At 37.2% G+C, this 24,799-nt stretch overlaps 1 protein-coding gene across 4 annotated transcripts; it reads left to right on the top strand.

Moving 5' to 3' along the window:
- Positions 1-81: 81 nt before the first annotated feature.
- Positions 82-23,264, top strand: fln (flightin). 4 transcript variants are annotated; one of them, XM_069832287.1, is made up of 2 exons: positions 82-239; positions 22,586-23,264. In XM_069832287.1, exon 2 carries the CDS (start codon positions 22,591-22,593, stop codon positions 23,005-23,007), a length of 417 nt encoding a protein of 138 aa, XP_069688388.1. In that variant the 5' UTR covers positions 82-239; positions 22,586-22,590; the 3' UTR covers positions 23,008-23,264. The 4 variants fall into 4 exon arrangements, with proteins under 4 accessions (XP_069688388.1, XP_069688389.1, XP_069688390.1 ...); XM_069832288.1 differs by having other exon boundaries at positions 84-239; positions 22,589-23,264; XM_069832289.1 differs by having other exon boundaries at positions 143-290.
- The last annotated feature ends 1,535 nt before the right edge of the window (positions 23,265-24,799 follow it).

Below are 24,799 nucleotides of genomic sequence, written 5' to 3'. Positions count from 1 at the left end.
GGAACGTTTGATCCCTTGATTCGTTTGGGAGCTCAGAAATAGAGCAAATTGTTCCAACATGAGCGTTATATTATATCGCACCGGGTGGACGTGTGTGTAACAAGAAGGTGGCGGGCGATATCCCAGGATAGAGGGGGTGGGGGGGGGAACGAGGCTCGAGCTGCGGCGAGGAGCGCGCGCGGGCTTCCAGTTGCTGACCTCACGGAACACAGCTCACAACTTTGCCGAGTGACTAGTAGGTGAGTGCGTGAGTGAGTGAGACAGCGTGTGACTATAGTGCCGTGCAGCAGGTAAGTGCTGCGATTTGGCCACCTGTGCTGTCCAATGTTGCAGATCAATAATTTCGAGGGAAAAATTGTTCCGGGGCCGGGCATCGAACCCGGGACCTTTGGTTTAACGTACCAACGCTCTACCAACTGAGCTACCCGGGAACTCTACCAGACACCGATCCAATTTTTCCCTCTATTTCCACAGAGCTCGAAGTGGGCTGACAACCGTCAAGCAACCAACATTGAGTGCACACTAACTCTGTGTGACTTAAATTGTGGTTTTCTGTTAACGTACAGTGACGTGTATTATGCAAATCAAACTTTCAGGTATAACTCCCTGTAAAGTTGATTTGAATAATTTGGAGGGAAAAACTGTTCCGGGGCCGGGCATCGAACGTGGGACTTCTGGTTTAACGTACAAACGCTCTACCAGCTGAGATACCCGGGAACTCTACCAGACACCGATCCAATTTTTCCCTCTATATCCACAGACCTCAAAGTGGGCTGACAACCGTCAAGCAACCAACACTAACTCTCTGTGATTTAAATTGTGGTTTTCTGTTAACGTACAGTGACGTGTATTATGCAAATCAAGCTTTCAGGTATAACTCCCTGTAAAGTTGATTTGAATAATTTGGAGGGAAAAATTGTTCCGGGGCCGGGCATCGAACCCGGGACCTTTGGTTTAACGTATCAACGCTCTACCAACTGAGCTACCCGGGAATTCTACCAGACACCGATCCAATTTTTCCCCCTATTCCCACAGACCTCAAAGTGGGCTGACAACCGTCAAGCAACCAACATTGAGTGCACACTAAATCTGTGTGACTTAAATTGTGGTTTTCTGTTCACGTACAGTGATGTGTATTATGCAAATCAAGCTTTCAGGTATACCTGAAAGCCTGATTTGCAATGTTGCAGATGTCTACATTAGTCTTCCGTGGATGTGCCATTGTGTATCGTCGACTAACTTATGACAAGCATTTTTAGTAGGTTATTTTACGACGCTTTATCAACAGCTCAGGTTATTTAGCGTCTGAATGAAATGAAGGTGATAATGCCGGTGAAATGAGTCCGGGATCCAACACCGAAAGTTACCCAGCATTTTCTCATATTGGGTTGAGGGAAAACTCCGGAAAAAACCTCAACCAGGTAACTTGCCCCAACCGCGAATCGAACCCGGGCCACCTGGTTTCGCGGCTAGACGCGCTAACCATTACTCCACAGGTGTGGACGACAATCATTGTTAAGAATTACGCTCAAACAAATATGAAACTAATACAATTATTAGAATTCCCTAGATTATTTATTTACTTATTTAACCTGGTAGAGATAAGGCCATCAGGCCTTCTCTTCCCCTGTACCAGGGGATTACAACTACAATATTAAGATTACAATTACAATTATAATTACAATTAATATTAAATTTACAAATACAACAAAAATCAAAGTACTAAAAAATTAACTGATTAATAAAAGCTAGACAGTTTATTGTAAAAGTGAAGAAGAGAGGAGCATTTCTTTTATTGATTAAGTACAAATTAAACCTACTCTACGCAGTAAGAAAATGCTTAATAAGTTTGATTTTGAGCGCTACTAAATTCCGACAGTCTCTGATGTCACTGGGTAGGGTATTCCACAAGCGCGAGAGCGAGATTGTGTATGATGACGAATACGATGATTTCTTATGTGTTGGTATGGCTAGTATGCGGCTATTTTGCGTGCGTGTGAAGAGATTATGATATGATGACAGGTAACTGAAACGGGAGGCAAGGTAGGTAGGCGTAGAAGTGTGAAGGACTTGGAAAAGGAGGACAAGAGAATGAAAATTTCTACGTTCGTTAAGCCGTAGCCAGTTTAGAGTTTGGAAGGATGGGGTAATGTGGTCAGCGCGACGGACATCGCAGACGAAGCGAACACAAGAATTATGAACACGTTGTAATTTTTGCGACTGGTTGACATTGACGTTAGTCGGTAGAAAATCACAAGTGGGGCGTTACTAGTGTTTCCACTAGTATTTTCTTGAGTGATAGCGGAAGGAATTTTCGAATGTTGTTTAAGGAATGTAGTATGGAAAGCACTTTTTTGGTAATATGGGTTACTTGGTTATTCCAGTTTAAATGCGTATCAAAGTAAACTCCAAGGTTTTTAACACAGGAAGCAAAGTGGATTATTGTGTCGTTTAACTTGACTGGAAGAGCAGGAGTAATGTTGTATAATAGATTACGTAGAGGAATTTTTCAGTTCAGTGGCAATATGTTATTAAGTTGTGCATACCCGATGTAACAGATTGAAAATTTGATTAAATATCTAACGGCGTTACTTATAAAAAGTTATATAATTACTTCAAATTTGTAATAATATTATATTGTATTCGGTACCACTACAACTATATATATATATATATATATATATATATATATATATCAATAGTTGCATAAAGAGCAGTAGTCCAAAAACGTAAATTTTACATGAGAAGCACAAAACAATTTTTCACCTAGATTGTGAATGCTTGGATGTCTTCAATTGGTGCAATATTAACTTATCTTATTGGGGTTCTTTAAGCATAAAATGCAGGATGTTACTTTTTATTGCTATTTTTCTGTCATTTTTTTAATTTTGTGGACTCATTTTGTTATTGAAAGGTAGGGTTTTTAAACTACAAATTGATATCAATGCATAATATTATCAATAGGATGACTAAACGTGCGGATTTAACTCGGACAAGTTACTTTTTATTAAGTTTATCCGGACACCCTTTGTCCATATTTCAAATAAATTTCACTTTAATGAGAAATTAATTGCTTTATGTTATATTTGTAATACGAAACTGCTTTTTTTAAAGAAATAACGTAATGTAAAAATCATCTGATTGCAAGTGTGGTTGCAAAAATGATTAGGCCTCTCTGCTTGTTCGCAGTAATTTAGGTTTTTTCTTTTAAACTCGTCTAGTCTGCAGAGTTGTCGGAATTACACTTGGCATAGCATAATTTGTGCAGAGTCTGCTCTTAGTTATATTCCTTCTCTATAGTTGACAACAGTGCTAAAGTAGCAAGAAATATTAAACAACTTTAATCCGGTTCCGCCATTCCCTTGGCGTTAACCTGATGTTCACCGTTTAAGTTTTCCTGTGTTTTGTGTTATTGTAGTGAAATTACAGCAATTTTCTAGTTCAACATAAAAATGCCAAAAAGAAAGTGTGAAGTCGAAGACGAGTACTTTGAGATTTTCTTTAAAAAAAGTCGTATTACTGAAAACCAAGTGTTTTGTACATTTTGCAAATGTGATGTTGATTGTTATACAAAGGTAAAGGTGACGTAACCATCACTCACACACACAAAACATAAACTGAACAGACATTCCGTGGTTTCCAGCTCATGCATGATTCGTTTTTGAAGCCAACTACTTCAACCATGGTTGATGAAATTCAGATTCACAATTTGCATTGGAGTATACTTCTGCCTTCTCCCATCTGTTGCACAAACAACATGAGTCCAAGGAATGTGTAAGCTTACCCGTTTTAAATACAAGGACTTATGTTATTTATGCACAGTGCTGTACAGCACTTAAGGTGTACATCGACTCTAGAAATGTCAGAGTTATTCAAAATTTGGTAAATAATGTTTTCGCCTCACCTGAAAGCTCCTTTCTACTGATTTTCAAAAATATATAACTTGTACCCTTTATCTCAATAATATCATATTATTTGTGCATTTATAATATAAACGCACTATACTTCCTATACCTCACGCCGTCTTCAGTGTCTCTTTTCTCCTATTTCACATTTTTGGACATTTGTTATCCTTCCGACAGACAAAGAATAGGCTTCCAATTTGGCAAAAGACTTCATTGAGTTACAAAATTGAAGCTTAAACATGTGGCTATGTTGTAAACTAAAATTATTATTTTCAATCGATTATAATTATTTTATACCAAAAATATATAAATATATATATTTTTTTCTAATGTGGCATATCATTCGAATGTTTCATGATAAATAAATAATTTTAGTATGCACATTATCCATATGTAGGGAATCATTTTGGCGAAAGAAGTTTTACACTGAGTCGATTTCTAATGGAGTTAGGTCGGTTTAAAATTGTATTAATTTTTTTCCAAAAAAAAAAAAAAAATCTTTGGGCCCCCAAATTGTTTTCAAGTTTTAAGTATATAAATTGCTTAGTTTACTCCCAAGAATCAAGTCACCAAAGTTTGAAAGACATTAAGGAAAAAATGTGGATTTTTATCGTAAGAGTCGATGTATACGTTAACTCAATTTCGATAAAAATTGGACTCGTGTTGTTTATGCATCTACAGACTCATATATATGACCCAAATGTAGCCTACACTAATGTTTGTCTTTGTATTCTAGTCAATATCAAATTTATATCCTAGATACCATTTCAGTTCATTACTTCAGCACACCTTCACCCGCTCTCACACATGTATGCCCTCATATTCATTGATATCACCACTACTCTTGTAAAAAATTGTTCCCGGACAGGATATCGAATCTGATACCTTTGGCTGAGCGCGCCAACGCTCTACCGACTGAGCTACCTAGAAAAACTACCGGACTCTTCATGTTAAATTCACAAGGAGCTATGCCTGAAAGCCAGATTTGTAGGGTTTATCATCCCCTTTAAAATTATGTGTTTGAAGGTAGGGGGTTCAATTTGAAATTGAAAGTGAGGTGCGGTGGAGGGATGGAACACACAATTCAATCAGCAGTGATTTTGAACTTCCCCCTCGAAAATTAAATCGTCTCAAAATCGTTCGAGGTGGAAAATTTTGAAATGAACACACAGTACTGTATATCTGATATTTAGAAATATATAGTTGTCATTTTGTTACTTCTAACAAATGATGTTTCTGGAAATCGGATAGAGTGGGGGGAGTGCTGTTCTGCGCATGCGCAGTTTTCAATCACTTTCTTACACAATTCTTCTCTCTCGCACAAAAACGGTTTCTGAACTGTTAAGGCTGGTTCACAATAAACCGAGAACGTAGACGACTATGCATATCGATATGCATGTCAATAACGATATGTAAAGTCGATATTACGCATTCTGATGTTGTGACCAATGGCGTTCTCTCATGAGTACAAGGCAGCCAACATAAACACAGGTTAACCAACTTCAAAATTTCAACGGTACTATAAATATGCCCATGCATCTTTATTATCACAACCTATTTTAAGTCTACCATAACGCAAAATAATTAGAGAAGAAACATTTGTAATAGAACAAAAATGAACATAATAGTAGTTATTGAATTGAAGCATGAATATGTAGTGTGTAATACAACCAATACAGTAATAAAATATGATTCACTTACGATCGGTGTTCAAAGATGCAGTTATTTCTCATCTTTATACGAGGCGCGCCGTTTATCGTAAACGTGAGGATTTTCCTCACCACTCAATATTAGAATCTCATCAAATAAAACTTGCTCCATGATGCACAGCACAGAACAAAATAATGCATAGGTTATGTCACGGTCTTCTTGCTACAAAATATACGACAACAAAATAGCTTTTAGATGGCAATAGAATGAATCTAGTGGGCTGTGATCGGAAACGTGAACGCCAAAGCTGAAACGGCTGGTTCAAAATAAACCGGAAACGAGAATCGGAACGAAAACGAAAACGGTAAAATTGTTAAAATGTGTACATCTAAATGTGAGCATTCACAATTAACGAAAAGCTTGCCGGAGCCCGGGAACGGAGAGTTGGCCAAGTTTCAACTTTGGCGTTCACGTTTCCGATCACAGCCCACTACATTCATTCTATTGCCATTTAAAAGCTATTTTGTTGTCGTATATTTTGTAGCAAGAAGACCGTGGCATAACCTATGCATTATTTTGTTCTGTGCTGTGCATCATGGAGCAAGTTTTATTTGAAGAGATTCTAATGTTGAGTGTTGAGGGAAATCCTCACGTTTACGATAAGCGGCACGCCTCGTATAAAGATGATAAAATGACGGAGAATACGTGGCTTTCAATAGCTGCATCTTTAAACACCGATCGGAAGCGAATCATATTTTATTACTGTATTGGTTGTATTACACACTACATATTCGTGCTTCAATTCAATAACTACTGTTGTGTTCATTTTTGTTCCATTACAAATGTTTCTTCTCTAATTATTTTACGTTATGGTAGACTTAAAATAGGTTGTGATAATAAAGATGCATGGGCATATATTATATAGTACCGTACCTAATGAAATGTTTCAGTTGAAATTTCGAAGTTGGTTAACCTGTGTTTATGTTGGCTGCCTTGTACTCATGAGAGAACGCCATTGGTCAATTATACATAAATAACATCAGAATGAGTAATATCGACTTTACATATCGTTACTGACATGCTTATCGATATGCATAGTCGTCTACGTTCTCGGTTTATTGTGAATCAAAAATTTTCATATTCACGTCCTCTGCTTCTCGTTTTCATTCTGGTTCTCGTTCCCGGTTTATTGTGAACCAGCCTAAACTTGGCCAACTCTCCGTTCCCGATCCCGGGCTCCGGTACGCTTTTCGTTAATTGTGAATGCTCACATTTAAATGTACACATTTTAACAACTTTACCGTTTTCGTTTTCGTTCCGATTCTCGTTTCCGGATTATTGTGAACCAGCCTTAACATCAGGCAAGACAAATCGTTTCTAAGACAGCGTTTATTTAGAAACCTACACATGACTCCTATTTGAGCATTCAAAATGTCATTTTTTTAATTCACTTTTTCTCTCCATTCCGATTAAGGACAAATGTTCCCACACCTCGTGAAATTGTTCCACCCCTGACAACACTGAGTAGAATCCTACAAGTCACAAACACGAACTCACTTCGCGAGGCTGCTTGTGCTAACAGGCGGCCAGGGTTCGGTCCTCGGCCAGGTCGGATTGGAATCTATGGTGAACAAAACAGGCGTCTCGAGATACTTCCTTTTCCCTCCATCATTCCACCAACACTTGATGTGCGCCTCTCCTCTTTCTTCCTTTTCCCCCATATTTCTGCCTGCGGGCCCCCATGGTATGTGATCATTAGTGGCAGTGCTAATCAGCGTATTCCGAATCTCATCGGTCCGGTGGCATCAATGACGTCACGTTGCAGCGAAATAAGGAACAAAACTGCTGGAAGGATCGATGGCTGTCATGGCGACTGTACAAGTTGTTGTCTGTGCTACGCTAACAAAATTTTGCGAAATTTCCGCACTGTCATCTCGTTCAAAGAAAAGAGAGCATAAACAATTTATTTCTTGAACCGGTAGTAATAACTGGTCCGTTGACATGTTCGCTCATAAGCCATTAACATACTGGGTGTTCATTTCAAAGTGTGTCATGACGTCACTGTTGTGAGTCAGCGATTTGAAGCGAGTTTCAGCTTTTATGTCAGAGAAGTTGCCTATTAATCAAGGCGTTCAATCTGAACTTGAGAACGTGTACGGTATAACTTGAATGTCGTAGCAACAGATGGCTGTCTGAAAAGTCTGTGTGCTACCATAACCTCTTTCGAACTGTGTTTTGCGCGGGCAAGTCGTACGCAGGGTATTTGTTATCATCGATTGCGTACGGCAACATTCCACAACACAAATCAAAATGCTCCGTGTCCATGTTGACCGTCCAAGTTAACAAATACGTAAGTAATCATCTTAACCCTCTCCCCATATCCCGACAGTAAGAAAAAAAACTCACTTCAGTACGTGTTTCCAAACAGTTCACATTCTTGCCACTACTGGCGTTACCCTACGTATCGGTAAGTAATCTTGAGAATGAACGCCGTGCTTGCTAGGCAACTTCTCTCGCATTTGGGTAATACGCCTCTGCGGAAGTGTAGGAAGATTGAATTCTCTAGGCTCATCGGCTAGCCACATGACGACATATAGCGAGCCATGACACATTTTGAACTGAACACCCAGTATTGTTTTTACGTTGTGCTCATTACAAACAATACAGCAGAACACACCGCGATGACAGAACAGTGCACGACGTCATTCGTCTGCTAATTCCCGCCCTATACAAGAACCAATCAGATTCACTGATGGCGACTGATGGAGACTGCCACCACCTCTGGAAGTTGATGGCACCGGTGCGACATAGGTGGAGCATCAATGACGTCATCGTTGGAATTCGGAACACCGTGATGCCATTGGATTGCTCACCGGTGAGATTCGGAATACGCTCACTACCTCGTGGGACCGCGGCGATACCTACGTGAAAATGTAAAGGGATTCTGCACACTGTAGGGGAGTTAGGAGGCGTCCCGTAGGGAGACATGTAGAGCGGGTAGCATAATGGGCTTACACAAGCGGCCTCCGTGTGAGGGTAGCCTTGGTCCCTAGTACAGTATACCGAGTCTTATCTTCGAAGTCAATTACTATGTTCATCATTTAATGCGTGACATGTAATTTAAAATGCTGCATTATAAAATTTTGAAGGGTAGGGAAAATATCTCTGCAACACCTATTACGTTTATATATATATATATATATATATATATATATATATATATATATATATATATAAACTAGGTTATGCTCCGTTTCTTGCTCAAAGGCCAACCTAACAGGAAAGACTTATTTTTTCTATAGATTTATTTCTTGGATAAGTTGGGATCTCTGGAACAATTGGTTCAAATATCAAATGTTCTTTTTGCGGAAATATGCGCTATACGTGTCGTGGTATTTCTGAGGGCGACGCAGAGTTTACAGTACCACGACCTTGAGTTGTATTCTTCACAACCTGGCTATGAGGAAATTTACGTCACGTTACTGGATCGATTCGCTGTAAACAGTAAATCAGACATTCGTTTGTTTCCATATTTCAATTTTGATAATTTATTCATTCACAGTACTACCCCGTGTAGGGGAATTGTCTATAAAATCAAGATGTGACGGTTAAAATGGAACAAGGATTTTGCAGGAAAAAGTACTGGAATACGGGGTGTTTAAAAATAAACGTTTTTTTTTTCATTGTTGGTAACTCTATAGCATCTATTATATGCTTTATGGTTGTGCTAACAGAAGGAGTTACTTGTCAACAATGTGACGCTGAAACGTGTGTTCAGGTTACTGCCCAGCGACAGTCCTGATGTATTTGTATTGTATTGTATTGTATTTATTAACATTCCATGATATTCATACATGCTTACATCTAGAATATGGAACAAGTCAAAAAACTTAATACTATGATAAAATCTTAATTTATAGTCACAGTCTAGATGAAATATATAAAGACGAGATTTACAATATAGTCTACTAGTACAACACAAAGTTTTAGTATCAATTTCATGAAGCGTTATTGAATGTCATGAATTCACCTACAGAATTGAAGGCGTGAGAAATTAGGCACTTCTTTAATTTGGCTCTAAATAATTTTATGTTTTGAGTTTCATTTTTTATATCCATAGGGAGGCTATTAAAAATTTTTACTGCCATATAACGCACTCCTTTTTGATAGCACGATAGACTTGCCGATGGAGTATGAAAGTGATGTGATGATTGGTTAATTAATATTAACCCGGCACACTCACAATCACACTCACATTCATACAAATTTCCAGACTCTAGACACCCAGGGAATTCCTCCTCTTTAAGAAAAATTCACCGACAGCCGAGCCCGGGAATCGAACCCGAGACCTCCTGATCTGGAAGCCGGCATGCTGACCAACAGAACACGGAGGCAGTAAAAAATAAACGTATAACTGAAATTAAAATTCTATTAGGGTATTTTGGCCAAAAAGCTTGCTACGTAAAACCTTCCAATCTAGACAGAAATATTTTTGCAAATGTTTCATTTGTTTTGTATAGAAGCACTATGGTTATGGTTGCTATGGTAACGTTACAGTTTGTTAGTCCCTGGTTTGTGAAAGAAGTTTCAATGGTGAAATCAACATAACAAGATGTTCTTAAAAGAAAATGAGAGAATTGAGATTCTGATGATGACAGCAGACGTACACATCGAAACTCATCCAAACTGTGAGGAGAATTGGAGCTAAATTCAGAGAACTTGGACACGTCGGACATATTTTCTCTCCTGGCAGTAACTTTTGTTTAACCCATTTCTGAGGTTGAGGCACCCGGGAGGCGAAGTTACATTATCCCCGATGATATGATGAAGCATGGACGAAAACAGGAATATTCCTTTCAAAAAAAATTCTTGTGCTGTAACCGAAAATTGAATCTGGGACCTCACGAAATGCAGTCAGAAGCTCTGCCCAGTAGACATAAAAAGATCATTTTCTGTTAAGAATATCGTGTTTTATTTTCATTTCGTCAAGAAAACCGCTTTCGTAATACAGGAACTAACAAAATGTATCGGCAATGAAATTGCTACCATAGTAACCATAACATAGTAGCTAGTATTGTGCAAAACGAGTGAAATATTGCATAACTATAGTTCGCCATTTTAAAATGTTCTCGATAATGTCTAGGTCTGAAACTTGACAGAGTAGGATCTGTTATTGTGGCCTGTACCGTACTTCACAATATAGATAGGAACCCCCTGTAGCACCTGACATTCAGCAATCAGTAGACGGGGCGATTGCTGCTGAACGTCAAGACGATGTACAAGACATGCTACCAGGCAAATCTCTGTAAACTATTTTAACCCATTACTGTAATAATATTTAAATGATACATGTAGTGTAGTCCACACCTGTGGAGTAACGGTTAGCATGCCTAGCCACGAAACCAAGTGGCCCGGGTTCGATTCCCGGTCGGGACAAGTTCCCTGGTTGAGGTTTTTTCCGGGGTTTTCCCTCAACCCAATATGAGCAAATGCTGGGTAACTTTCGGTGTTGGACCCCGGACTCATTTCACCGGCATTATCACCTTCATCTCATTCAGACGCTAAATAACCTGAGCTGTTGATAAAGCGTCGTAAAATAACCTACTAAAAAATACATGTAGTGTATGCACTTCCAAACAGATTTTAAAGTGACACTAGCCTAAATTATGCAAGAATTTCGCAACAAAAACGCAAAAGCCTATACTGCCTCCTTTTTTCTGCATATTTCCTCGCCTCTTTCTTTATAGAATCGTGCTTCTGGTGAAGCTCTTCTGCATTTCTGTAGGCAGTTGTCTGAGCATTAAATAACCTAGCAACAGACTCCCATGCTCTTACCTTTGGATTAGAGGTTATGGCATCAGTCTTTTTCAACCCCGGGCCATAAGCTTGAAACGGTGGAACAAAAAAGGTGTACTAGTATGGCCGTCAAATTACCCATAATTCATCTCTTTTTCCGGTATGTTTATCAGCCGTTTTGTTTATATTATTACGATTACAAATTGTTTCGTGTTGTTGTGAATATTTCAAAAGTGTAGTCAAGTTCAACAGGAGTTATTTTTTTTTATAAATAAGCTAATATTCTGTTCGGTTAAACTGTAGAATATGTCCGTTGATATGTTCCCCTATGCTTTAACATATGAAGAAATGCCAACATCCTTCTTGATAACAGAAAGAATGTGGAAATTAAGTGTTCAGTCCATGTCACAACCGTAACACTTTTAATAAATATACAGTGAAACATACATTGATATAAGAATCTGCTAATACTCCTGTTACCTCCAGATCCATTCTAATCCGTTTACGTATGACCAAAACTGATAGTAGCAATTTAATATTTGGCAATTGGTGGTATTTCGCGGTGGATTATGGGGCGTAAAAGGTGTAGTTTGACGTCATATCTGTCGCACCGATTTCAAGCATATTTGGCTTGAAGTACTCCCTCCTTTCTTTTTATCCTCTCAGGTCTTTTTATTTTCTACCACATTCTGATAATCATTCACCATTTCAGCTAGCTTAAGTGTATCTTCTATATTATAGTTTCGATTTACTCATTTCTTTACAATAAATTCCGTGGAGAAAATAGCGATAATATATTCAGAATTATTTAAACAATTACTGCACTTCATAAACAAAACACTATCTAAAGTATTGCCAACCTCTGATCCAATTCGGCTAACTATGGAATAGGTGGCCTTGGAATAAACGAACGTCATACAACGCGGTAGTCATTTATTCTATAGTTAGGCTATTCCAAGATTTATACCGCGATCGCACAACTGGGCCTAAGTACAAGATTACTATGTACAAAACATTTTTAAAACTTGTCAGTCTATACTGTTCTTTTATTTCAGAAACTAGCCGTACCCGTGCGCTCCGCTGCACCCGTTAGAAATAAATATAAAGTAATTACATAATTAAAATAGGACATTTGATCCAGGGAACATTCGTATTTGATAGAAGGATAAATCGTTTATTATGTTACTTAATCTAAATTGTATTAAAAAAATTAAAATGCGATCATTTTGATCCAGAGACCACTCATTTGGTCATAAAAATTATTTTAGGAAATATAGGAAACGAATGCCTATCAAGTTTTCTGTGCATAAGAAGCTATTTTAATCTTACCTGTCCTCGATTCAGTCAGAAGTTACTGTAATAACATTATAGCATCATGTCCATCTAGAGAAACTACACTTTCCAATGGTGAATTAATAATTAATTATACACATCGGTTAATTTAGCTTCCGATATTACTTCATAAAAACACAGAAACATTGTCTGTAGGCTACCGTATGTTTCATAGCTTTCAATTGTTGTTGTCCAAGGCCCCTTATAGACGAAGTCATTAATTTGTTTTTTATTTCATTACACCGCCTTAAATGGCGTTGTTATTGTAATTTTGAAACTCATTTATCTCATTAAATATCAGTCCTATCAAAATTTTGCACGGAATAAAAACTTATCGTAAATTATTTTTAAAGAAACTTTTGTTATGTAATATTTTTCATGAAAATTAATAATAAGGGGGATATTTCGATTTATTTAATTCAGGCCCCCTTATAACCCCCCTTTTAAATAAAATATTTTGAATGCCATATAGCCTAAATTCTAAGTTACAACGAACTTAATTTATATTCCAATTTTCATATAAATCGGTTCAGCCATTATCGCGTGAAAAGGTAACAAACATCCAGACAGACAGACAGACAGACATACAAACAAAAATTAAAAAAAGCGGTTTTCGGTTTCAGGGCGGTTAATTGTATATGTTAGGACCAATTATTTTTGGAAAATTGAAAATTACCAGAAAAATTCCGGCTACAGATTTATTATTAGTATAGATATAGATAACATGAGTCAGTCATAACTTCTCACAAATCTCCATTTCATAACTCAGTATAGCAACACACATTCTGAAACACTGAAAAATAGCCTACGTTAGTATTTTTTATCCATAATCGTCTTCTCTTCTGTAATTATTCACTGTCAGAGTAACAAAATCTACATCGACATAAGGCATAGTCCTCCTACCCCCTTCAATAGAATCCCTGTGCTTGGTGCTGCGGCACGTTCGAATTATAACAATGCTAGTGGGCTAGTCAAAATTGAAAAAAAAAAATATGTAGGAGGCCGTGAAATAAGTTACATCAGACAAATACAAGTTTTCATAAATGTATGATCGGACTTGCGAGCTTGACTTCTTTTTGAAGCCATGCTGAAGTTTTTTAATTTCCGCCAGATGTTCATTAAGATAAGAACCATTGTGAGCATCGAACGACTCTCAGTCGTAGCCTGGCCAACGTCGAGCACGCAACATGTCCAACCATTGTACGTAAGTCACTAGCTCAATTCAATGCATTTAACCATCAGCATATTCAAATACGTAACAACAATATTTTATGTTCGCAGTGTAAAGGTTTGACTGATAATCGGACGATGACAACCATGAATATGTAATAATCCAACCACGGCAAACCGAAGAAAAACAATAGCCAGGTATCAATGTAACTTATATCACGCACCACATTCGATCATGGTAAAGTGCTCCAATATGTGAAAGTGAACAAAAAACAAGGAACCTTGGTGCAATAACAATGAATTAACATAAAGGATTTTTAATATTTTAACAGTTAGTATCTCAGTGTAAGTTTATAAGATTTTAAGTAACTGAATAACTGCATTTGACTACATAATACGTCAAGATAACCCCAGTGTTCCACCAAATGATGGATAATTGCAGCAGAAAATCAAAACAGATTTTAAATGTTAGTAATAAGTGTGTTTTTAATTTTTTAATTATTTAATTATCTACATATAGATTGTTTTAAATGTGATATGAGATCATCAAGGGTACACATTATATGTTTCATTTACACAGTTCATGTGCATCTATTTGAATATGTAGGCCTAATTAGGCAAATTTTCATACATTTGAAAATGGCACATTAGTGCCGAAAACGTTTATGTTATAATCAATTATATAAAAAACTAGATAAGTACAGACGGTATATTTCAATTTTAACATTGTACATGCTGAAGTTGTTTTTCTCCTTAAAATGAACCGCTATCTGCCGGGTTCGCCAACATCATCAGTTATTTTGGTCATTACTAGAGCATTCATTTTTACCTTTTAGTTGTGTGCACATGGAGTTCACGTCGTTGTTTGTTCACATGAGATCGAAGGGGTGGAGTACCCGCTGGGATACGCTGGACACGTACACTTGCATTCATTCATTCATTTATTATATTCCATAGATCTTACATGAGCAATGAAGCTTTAAGATGTGGAACAAGTCAAAATTTTATAATAGTACAATTACAACTTTTACAAATTTTTATAGTTTTACAATTTAGTAATTTTCTACCATTTTTACAATGCAATTTTTTACAATATTTTGGCATTAATATAAAAGTGAGTCGATTCTGTTAATCATTCTTGAGCGAAACAAATGAACTTCAACTGTTGCAATTTATAACTAAGTGCATGCGTAAAGTATCGAAATTAAAGCTTCTCCTGCGATGACTCAACAACAGTTTCTATTTAGAGAAACTTCTCTCACCATCACAAGACGTTACTGGAGCAAACAGGAAATAAGGAACGTTACCGTCTTTTACTTCCCCTTGTGCCAGTTTTTTGCCACAATGTCGAATAACCAGGTATCTTGTGTAGGATGCCTTTAAATTTATTCTTAAAATTTTCGCCAGCATATTAGCACAGTCTACTATATACAGTCGCGAAGCTCAATATGTAGTAAAAATGCAAACATGGGTAGTTGCCCACCACTAGGATCGCTACTATCGCCTCATCATCGCAGATCTCTCCTAGTAGGCGACAAAATATGTTACACTTTCGTTGTCGTGTTCTTTTGGAAAAATTAACACCTTCCTTCCATTATTGAAATATTAAATGCATAAAGTTAATTTATTACTTTAATGAAGTATATTAAATTCCACCATAAATTCGAAGATACCTGCAAGAAATAGGTTAATATAATTTTTGTTTGTGCAAAACGAACTGAAATTTACTATAATGGCTTCACTCATTCAAGATTATAGCGATAATTAACTATGAAACCAATAAATATTAATTTGCATTTCCCTTTACAACAATAATAATGGAAATATGAATTAATGGAGTAACTTACGTGTACCGGTACTTGTAGTGTATGCTTACGTAGTTAACAAAGTGGGATGAGGTTAAGCAATAATAATCACACCAGAATTGGAAATAAAACGTGATCAATAAATTTTATTGTAACAGACTTTTTCTACGTGTCTAGTAAAGCAACAAATAAAAATAACAACAAAATTAATAGCTATAATTAAAAACATATCCATTAAAGAAAAAATTAGGCCTAAGCAATAATAATCCCACCAGAATTGAAAATAAAACGCGATCAATAAATTTCATTAAAACAAACTTAATTTTTCTACGTCTTTAGTAAAATAACACATAAAAAATAACAAAATTAATAGCTACAATTAAAAATATATCCTCTGAAAAAAAAAGTAGACCTAACCTTTATTTCTCTGGAAATTTAGCAGCCTAAGTGACAGAACTTTAACCGGTATCTAATGTCCCTTCGGTTAGACTCAAACATTTCATTGTGAAATTTAAGGATATAATGTAGTCTTACAGTCACAAAGAACTTCAAATTAACAGTTTTTTTTTTCTGCACAGCATTCTTGTGGAAACCCAGGAACCTTTCTGAATCTTTCGGAAATCGGAAAAAGGATAACTCTGGCCTCTTTCTCTTATTGTTGCTACAATTTATAGCACTAAAAACGTCTCCTCCTTGTCCCATGTTATTATTCCAATTATTATATTTTAGCCATTAACATTTTCATTATAACCAATAACGAACATTTCACAAGCATCATTGTGAAATACGCAACGAGCTAGCACTCGATAGAAATACGACACAGTCCAAAGTCGACCATGGACAGTCTATTGTTTCTAGTTGCTAGCCGCTTGGAGCGCTTTATCACGAGATTTGCAAAAAAACACCTCAAGCTTCGCGACTGTATATAGTAGACTGTGATATTACCTTGTACATCTAGAACATTCACGTTTCTTTCAAGTTCACCTATTAAATTAAGGGCGTCTAACATTTTCAGATCGCGAGCTTTTAAACGTGTAATTATTTTCGAGAACCCTGAAACTACCAAGACCTGCAACACTTAGCGAACGATTCGTTGTGTATATTTTTCCAGAATGTCCTTAAAATAACTATTTTCGAGCTTGTGAAATGGTATATTAGGCCTACACTTAACAAACATTTCACATAAATCTCTGTACAGTTCCGAGTCCTTAATCTGATTGTCAGTAGAGATGGACGATTGTGCATTGCCTACCCTGGTGAACAAATTTGCATGGTAAATATGTTTCTTCGAATTACAATGTTGTTTCAAGTACTTACTTTTACTTCCCCTTTATTTACGTCTTAGAATACATATATGTTCATTTTCAAAGTCCTCCACAATCTTATTCAAACGATCCTGTAAAAAACGTTTTGCTTTCGGCATTGTAAATACACTGATCTTATACAACTAAAGATAATTGACATGGTACGTTCTCTATTTTGTGTATGATCCGTACGTACGCAAGGTCAAGTGACGTCATCCATACTCCGTACAGCTAACTTAACATTCGCTGTCTGTCGTGTTATGGGGCTAAAATGAATGCTCTAGTTATTACCATCGACGCGTTTGTGAACATTTGCACTTTCCTTCAAGCCATAACAGCCATTTCACTTTGTCTGTAGACGGAATAACACACATTGCAGAAATCAAAGACTTAATCCTTCGCTCTCTCGGAGACCCGTCACTTGCTGATGACAGAAATCGCCCTCCATTTCCTTCGTGGATTTTATTAGAAGAATAAAAGTAGAGGAGATGGAGTTATCGCTCGATACAGACTGCCAGAACATCACAACGATGCAATTCCCATCACGCTTTCAGTAGTTTTCTCGATGAGTTATTTCCTTGAACTATAATTATTGGCATGAAGATGAATTTCTTTTCCTGAATTGCAAACAAAGCTTTCATGATAACAGATAATGCGATATCCGTTAAGCACAGGTTTGTAATAAAATTATTTTGCGCAACTTCCGCAACAGATTTTCGCAGGCAGTAATCGTTTACAACATTACGTTGCTTACAAAATTCGGTATTTAGCACTGACAAGTAAAAAAGTTACTACTGGTTGTTCATAATTAAATCTATGTATTGAACTCTCCGTTAACTGCGAAGTGTGTCGTACAAAATACATTTAAAAGTTGTACTTGTGACATGCACAATTTAAATACCTATATTAGGCCTATATTTTTCATTTTAGATGGGGGTCAAAGCGAGAGAAATGTTTAGGAAAATGAAAATTAGTTTTAAAAGTGGTTGCTATTTAAAATCGTTACTAATTTCCGAGTTACGCGAATTAAACAAAGGAGAATTTTCGCCTGGCGGACTTCCGTATGCAGAGTGACTAAACTTTTGTCTGTTAGAACTGCGGATTTTCATTGCGGTGATTTCAAATTTGTTTCCGAAATGTTTCCATTGCTTAAAGTTTTCAAGTTAATTGAGAGTTTTGCAATTTAACAAAAATAGTTGTTACATAAATAACATTTATGCTGATTAAACGCTAGTATGACATACTTTGAAATTCAGAAAAATAAAAAGAATATCATAGTAGTCTTTGTATTTATTATTGGTATTATTATTATTATTATTATTATTATTATTATTATTATTATTATTACGTGGAGGACTGAAGCTCTCTTGTTTCATTTTCCTGTCCTAACACAAGAGCCATTCCACTTCAAACCTATCAAGATTTCATATTGCTATCTCCAATTTTTTTTTTAATTTTTTCGGGCACTTTTAACTCTAAAATAAATTTTATCCGTGTATATCTAGAAGTGTAATTTCGGCAGATATTAAATTACGAAATTTTCGAAAAATCATTTGTACCAATTCCTCGAGTCTATTTGTCTCCGGTTCTATCATTCACATTATTTAATCTGGATTCAGATGAAAGATAAAAATCCCAGTGAAATAATGAGATATTCTACACGAGATGGCATAACAAATTTCCACAATCAGCATGTATGGGCGTATGAAAACCCACATGCAACTCTTCCATCTCTTCACCAGATGCGGTGTACATATAAGAATTTGTGGCTTGTCCACTTCTTTCACTGGACCCCTCAATAATTCCAGAAGAGGCCTAAGGTATATTTACAGGTTGTTGGCATTATAAACGAACATGCAGAGTGTTTATTAATTATATGAAATATGTTTATTTTAAAGCAACGTAAACCCTGTGTGCATCATTAAACTATTATTGCTGACGTAATTTCTGGCACGGACGAAACTCCGCCACTGGAATACTGCATACCACGGTCCATTAGAGTGCTTCCGGGTAAGATACGCTAGCCCGAGGGCAACCGTGGCGAAAATGCGACTCACGAGCATATTGTGGCTCGCAATGATAGCTGTGCATTTGCTTTGCTTCCTACCTTCCCCAACCCCCACCCTCTCACTCACTGGAGTCAAACTCCGTCCCATTTGTATTTGTCTCTGACCTGCGAGTGGAGTATCGTCGCAATGTCTCTCTCGAAACCATGTACCTCTACAAAAACGAAAGTTTCAAGTAGGATGGGAGGACGCATTTTTTGCTGCCAATATGATGAGAATATTAATAATAATAATGAGAAAAATGTGCTCGAGTTGAGCATTAATGTCCAAGTTTAGTCTTTGCCATAGTCTCTTATTGGTTCAACTCTCTTCGCACACGCTATGATGTGGTATTTCCTACATCTTTGACCGCACAGCACACGTGATGAGAATATTAAATGTATGATTTGTTCACAAGTATTACGAGGAAAACGGTTGTATAATATAAAACGGCATTAATAAGTTACTACATGTTACTGATGAAACATCAAAAGGTTAAGTGTTGTTGTTATTGTTATTATTATTATTATTATTATTATTATTATTATTATTATTATCATCATCATCATCATCATCATCATCATCATCATCATCATCATACTCATCATCTCTGTACGTCGATCCTTTTTCAGCAGATATACGAATAATATGGTTAGATCTTCAATTTAAACTCACAGATTTACAATATGATGTTAAATGAAAGCTAGATGTAAGGACTTGATAAATGTTGATTTCAATCTTTGCCAAAAAATAAATATCCGAACCTTCGTTCCTTCGCTTGCTCTGTTGAAGCCATGTTCGCTACAAATTACGTTTGTGAAAAATTATTTTCAACAATGAAAATAGTAAAAACCAAATTTAGATCACGACTGACAGACAAATACCTTTGTGATCAACTACGACTGGCAGTAAGTGACATAATTCCTGATTTTGAAACTCTGTCGCAAAGACATTCTGAAGACAGTTAATTTTAGGTTGTGATAATGTGTCCTATATTTTCTTGTTCATTTCTTTCTTCGTTACACGTACTAAACATTAGTTTGTAGCCTTGTACTGTATAAAATTATATTTGAGTGTTTGACGTAAGGAAAATGAAAATCCGTTAATAAGTCAGGCAGTTGCTTCACTTCCCCTTCGGGTGTCCGCCTCCCTCCACAGGTGCTATGCACGTTGCAGGTTACACAGTGGCTCGGCGCACGATCACATTCTCGCCACGGCTGCCCGAGGGTGCACTGTGCTGATGATCGCTGTTCTATAGAAACCGAACCTATTATCAGCTCATACAGGGACATCATTTTATTTTTACTAACATTTCTAATATTAACCTGGCTAAACCTTTGGTTCAACGATTAAGAACCGAAACACAGTTTGCTAACCCCTTCCACAACTGGAGTTCGATGATACTGACGTAATATAAAAACAAATCACTTTACTAGGTATAGGAGGGAAGAAAAGTAGTTCATCCATTTACGTAAACTAGGAAATATCGCGATTTTGAGTTTCATAATTTTCATTAGGTTTTTGTTTAATCAAAATACAGTATAGTATTAACAATGAGTGTTTTTACTCACGAACTGAGCTGTCCATGCGAACGTATTCATTATGCAGTGTATATTATACTGTCTACAGCACATTAGCGTACACTATAGGGAATGAAGTTAAATTGGAAAATAATCATAATATGGATATTAACACATTTTTTGAAAATGGTGGCCGTTCATTTCGATACAGGCTTCAGTTCTAATGTGCATATTATCGCACTACACACTATTTATTGTACGTAAGTCCAATTACCAGGTTCGTACTTCGTATCAGTAACTCATGTTGAAATAATTCTGTACCTACTCTATAAAAGAGGCCTTACGTACTGTAAATTCAATCTTCACTTCTGCCCGATCCGAAAAGATAAAATCACTCAGACATGCTATCTACTGTTCGTCCAAGTGGTTACGTCGCAGCGTCGTAGAAAGGGAGGAAATCACATGACAGTTAATTACTTAACGATGCCATTTTATTTAAGTTATTTTAAACAATTGTATGGGTATAATATTACGTAGACGTCCAATTCTTAACAGAAATTAATGTTCTCAGAAAAGAGCTAAGACAGCCCAGCCACTAGCATTTACAGAGAGGCGAATAGAAGCAGGGGGGGGGCAACCGGGATGCGACGTAGGGAAATGGAAAATGATGCAATATTGAAAGCTCTTTCGTCACTGGAAAACGCGAACATATTTTTGGAACGTACTGTTTACTATGACCGTAAGGCTACTATGACTGTATATGCGGTCTTGGTTCTGTGTGAAGGGTGGTTGAACTTCATTAGTAGAAGGGGTGGGAGTGAAGTACATTCAAAAACTGAGGTACAATAAAAATTGGAGTAAAAATAAAATGATGTCCCTGTACTTAATACACAAAGCTGGCATTTTCAGGAACTGTTTATTCGGATGTTTTACATCTACTGAAACAATGTTTTGAAATTTGCGAAATTTTGGAGATGTAATGAAAATCGTTCAGAAAATATACGAATGAGGAAAACAATTATTTCTTAGTAGGGAAATTGTTTCAGCATAAAATCCTTATGTAAATAGTATGCGACCTTTGATGTCTGAACTTAATTCTTCCTGTCAACATCTAAGTCTCCCTTGTCCTGTTGAACTTCGTAAATCTGTGACTAGGAAATTAAGGAGGAATTAAGAAATGCAGAATTCGAATCATGGAAAGTAATGCATGGAAGAGACAGAGGTGTAGAATTGTACAGCCAAGTACCTAAAGCCAACGCCTGGATTTTTAATAAGTCTGGACTATCTACATCTGAATGGGTAACCTGCCTCAAAATGAATGCCAATCTAGCAGCAGTTAGAGGAGTACCTGGTCGCTCTTTGGACGGATCCCGGTGCAGACATGGCTGCCCGGAGACTGAAACCCTTGCCCACGTCCAAGGTCAGTGTAACAGAGGTTTACTCCTCCGAAATGCCAGACACCATCATGTTCGATCCTTAATTGCAACTGCTTTAAGAAAAAAGTCTTGGATAGTAGAAGAGGAAGTTTTTTGCCTTGCTACTAATGGCTCCTCTAGACGTATTGACTTCATAGCGTATTCCCAGACTACCAAGAAAGGATATATAATTGATCCCACCATAAGGATTGAAACGGGGAGTAGCCAGCAGGAGGATGTCAATCAAGAAAAGATCAACATTTATCTGCCAACAGTTGATCACTTCAAAGCAAAATACCAGCTTGAAGACATTGAGGTGATTGGTCTTCTTATTGGAGCTCGTGGTGTGATTCCCAGGTTCTTTGAAAGTTTCAGGAAGACTTTTGAACTTCCACAGACACTTACTGCTGACATCATAACTTCAGTTTTGAAACGCTCTTGCCAAATTCTAAGTCATCATATTCACTCTGTTTAATTTCTTTTTCTTCACTTTATAATTCATATATGTTTATTTTAATTTTCTTCTACAAAATTTATGTAAACATTTAATATTGTAAAATTCATGTAGGAGAGTATACTGAGTCCTTCTGGACTACCTCCAATGGGAGGCAGTTATTATCTTATCTATGTGTTTTGCTTGCAGTAGCCATGGCGGACGAGCCGGCTCCAGCAGAGGCCCCCGCGCCGGAGGCGCCCCCCGCAGAGAGTCTGCCGCCCCCACAGCCGTCCAAGTCCCGCGACCCCAACCGGCAGATCCTGTTCAGACACTGGAGCCGCCCCACCCATCTGCAGTACAGATACTTGTACGACTACCGCCACAACTACTATAATGACGTCATCGACTACCTGGACAGGAAGACCCGGGGCCTGAACCGGGACATCCCGCGGGCGCAGACCTGGGCCGAGCGCGTCCTTCGTACCTACACCAAGGACGTGAGCTCGGCGGCCAACACCAGCAGGAACAGGGACATCGAACTGCTGACCTCCATCCGCGCCTGCAACAACTACTACACCTACCACAGCAGAGACTACCTCGTCAGGAGATACCCTGCTCTGGCACTTTAAACTAGATCCGTATTCCCCTTAAATTATACATCCCGCAATGCCATCTCTGTTTAACATCATATCTCAAATTCTTGATTTCAGTTTCTGTTGTTTGTGGAAGACTCAGCTGAAAGGAAATAGTTCAAAATCCGTATTCCATTCCCTACATTAACTTAGAGAGTGTAGACCGATCATGTCATCACTGCCGGAATGGAATACTTCATCACATTGTAAAATGTATGTATGTCATTTGGTATAATAAATAATGTTACACTCCATTCTTGTGTCTTGCTTTTCGAACACGCAACTTCAAATAATATGCCACAGGCCTGCACTTCCTGTTCAGCTCCTTTGTCATCATACTTGATCTTCTTGAACCAGGTGCTTATTACAATCATTCAACATGCATCCAAATAGGAAGCGTGAACTTTGATTTTCTGGATTGTATACACGACAAGGTATTCCTTACAAACTGGAAGTAGTATTCCTCCACTTAAAGCCGACAACCAATGATTTTCAACACCTGAACAAAAAGTTCATTCACAATGAAAATTAAACATAACGTAAGCGTTAACTTAACGTTACAGTAAAATCAAGAAGTCATACCATCATTCACGATGGGAACATAAACATAACAGCAAACATACTTGGTAACCATGGAAACATAACAACGACATCATTTCCTCATATTCTGTCGTATACTTCAGCGCTCCACGATTGTGTTCTGTTTGCAAATCACGTAAGCATAAGCATGAAAGTTTGGAGTTTGCAAACTTTCATGTTAACGTCTTACGGCAATGTTTATGTCAATGCTTATGTGAATCATTGTGAATGATCCCATTTGGTAGCCTGGGCGCTAACTTCTGTGTTTATGTTACGGTTATGTTTAACTTTCATTGTGAATGGGCCTTAAAAGTTTCCTCTGAACAGTTATATCAGCAGATCCAACTCAATCCCAGTCTTGATCCAGATTTCGCTCATCAAATTAATGGAAATTTAACACATTATCTTCAATTATCTTACTTTGGGAAATTTTTTCACATCAGGACAAGTCAGAAAACAAATTGAAAGATCTCCATAGAAGAAAGCTCCTGGCCACGATCTTATTGTTCAACCTCTATGTAAAATTGTTCTAGAAACCACTCATTCATCTAACACAAGTCTACAACGCAGTCTACGTTAAACATATTCCACTCGACAGTGGAAGCATACCATAATGGTAATGATCCTCAAGTTTGATAAAGACAAAAGCAACTCTACAAATTACCGCCCAATAAATCTGCAGCCATTACTATAAACAAATTTTGAAAACTACTTTTACCTCATCTCCTAGAACAACTTCAAAGGGTTATTCCTCCAACGTAGTTTGCTTTTAAATAAAAACATTCTTATCCACAATTTCACCAGATCACTGATGCTACGTATTTTAGACACATGTGGGGAAAAGGCGACGTGTTTGAGTCTCTTCCTAGACACAGAAAAGGAATTTGAAAAAAGTAGCCTATGGCATGAAGGCTTATTATCGAACTTAAAAATCATATAATAGCAAATAGGACTACCTATTATTTGATAATTAAGTCATACCTTTTACAACGTATATTTTCTGTTAAATATGAATCTGCTCAGTCAAAATCAAATGTTGCTCGGTCTGGAGTACCTTAGGGTAGTAAGTTGGGGCCGATGCTTTATATTCTATATACATCAGGTTAATAGGACGTCATTTTGCTTCATACGTCCAAGTTCAAAACGGTTTCTCTTTTAATTCTACAAATAATGACTTCAGTACAAGAAAATTTTACATAAAATTAGTATG

The sequence above is a fragment of the Periplaneta americana genome, chromosome 8, assembly GCF_040183065.1.
Source record: "Periplaneta americana isolate PAMFEO1 chromosome 8, P.americana_PAMFEO1_priV1, whole genome shotgun sequence".
Lineage (NCBI taxonomy): Eukaryota > Metazoa > Arthropoda > Insecta > Blattodea > Blattidae > Periplaneta > Periplaneta americana.
This window is presented reverse-complemented; position numbering and strand designations above follow the sequence as displayed.

Bases quoted from the DNA above. Each gene is read 5' to 3' on its own strand.
- fln (XM_069832287.1), top strand. From the start codon at position 22,591: ATGGCGGACGAGCCGGCTCCAGCAGAGGCCCCCGCGCCGGAGGCGCCC.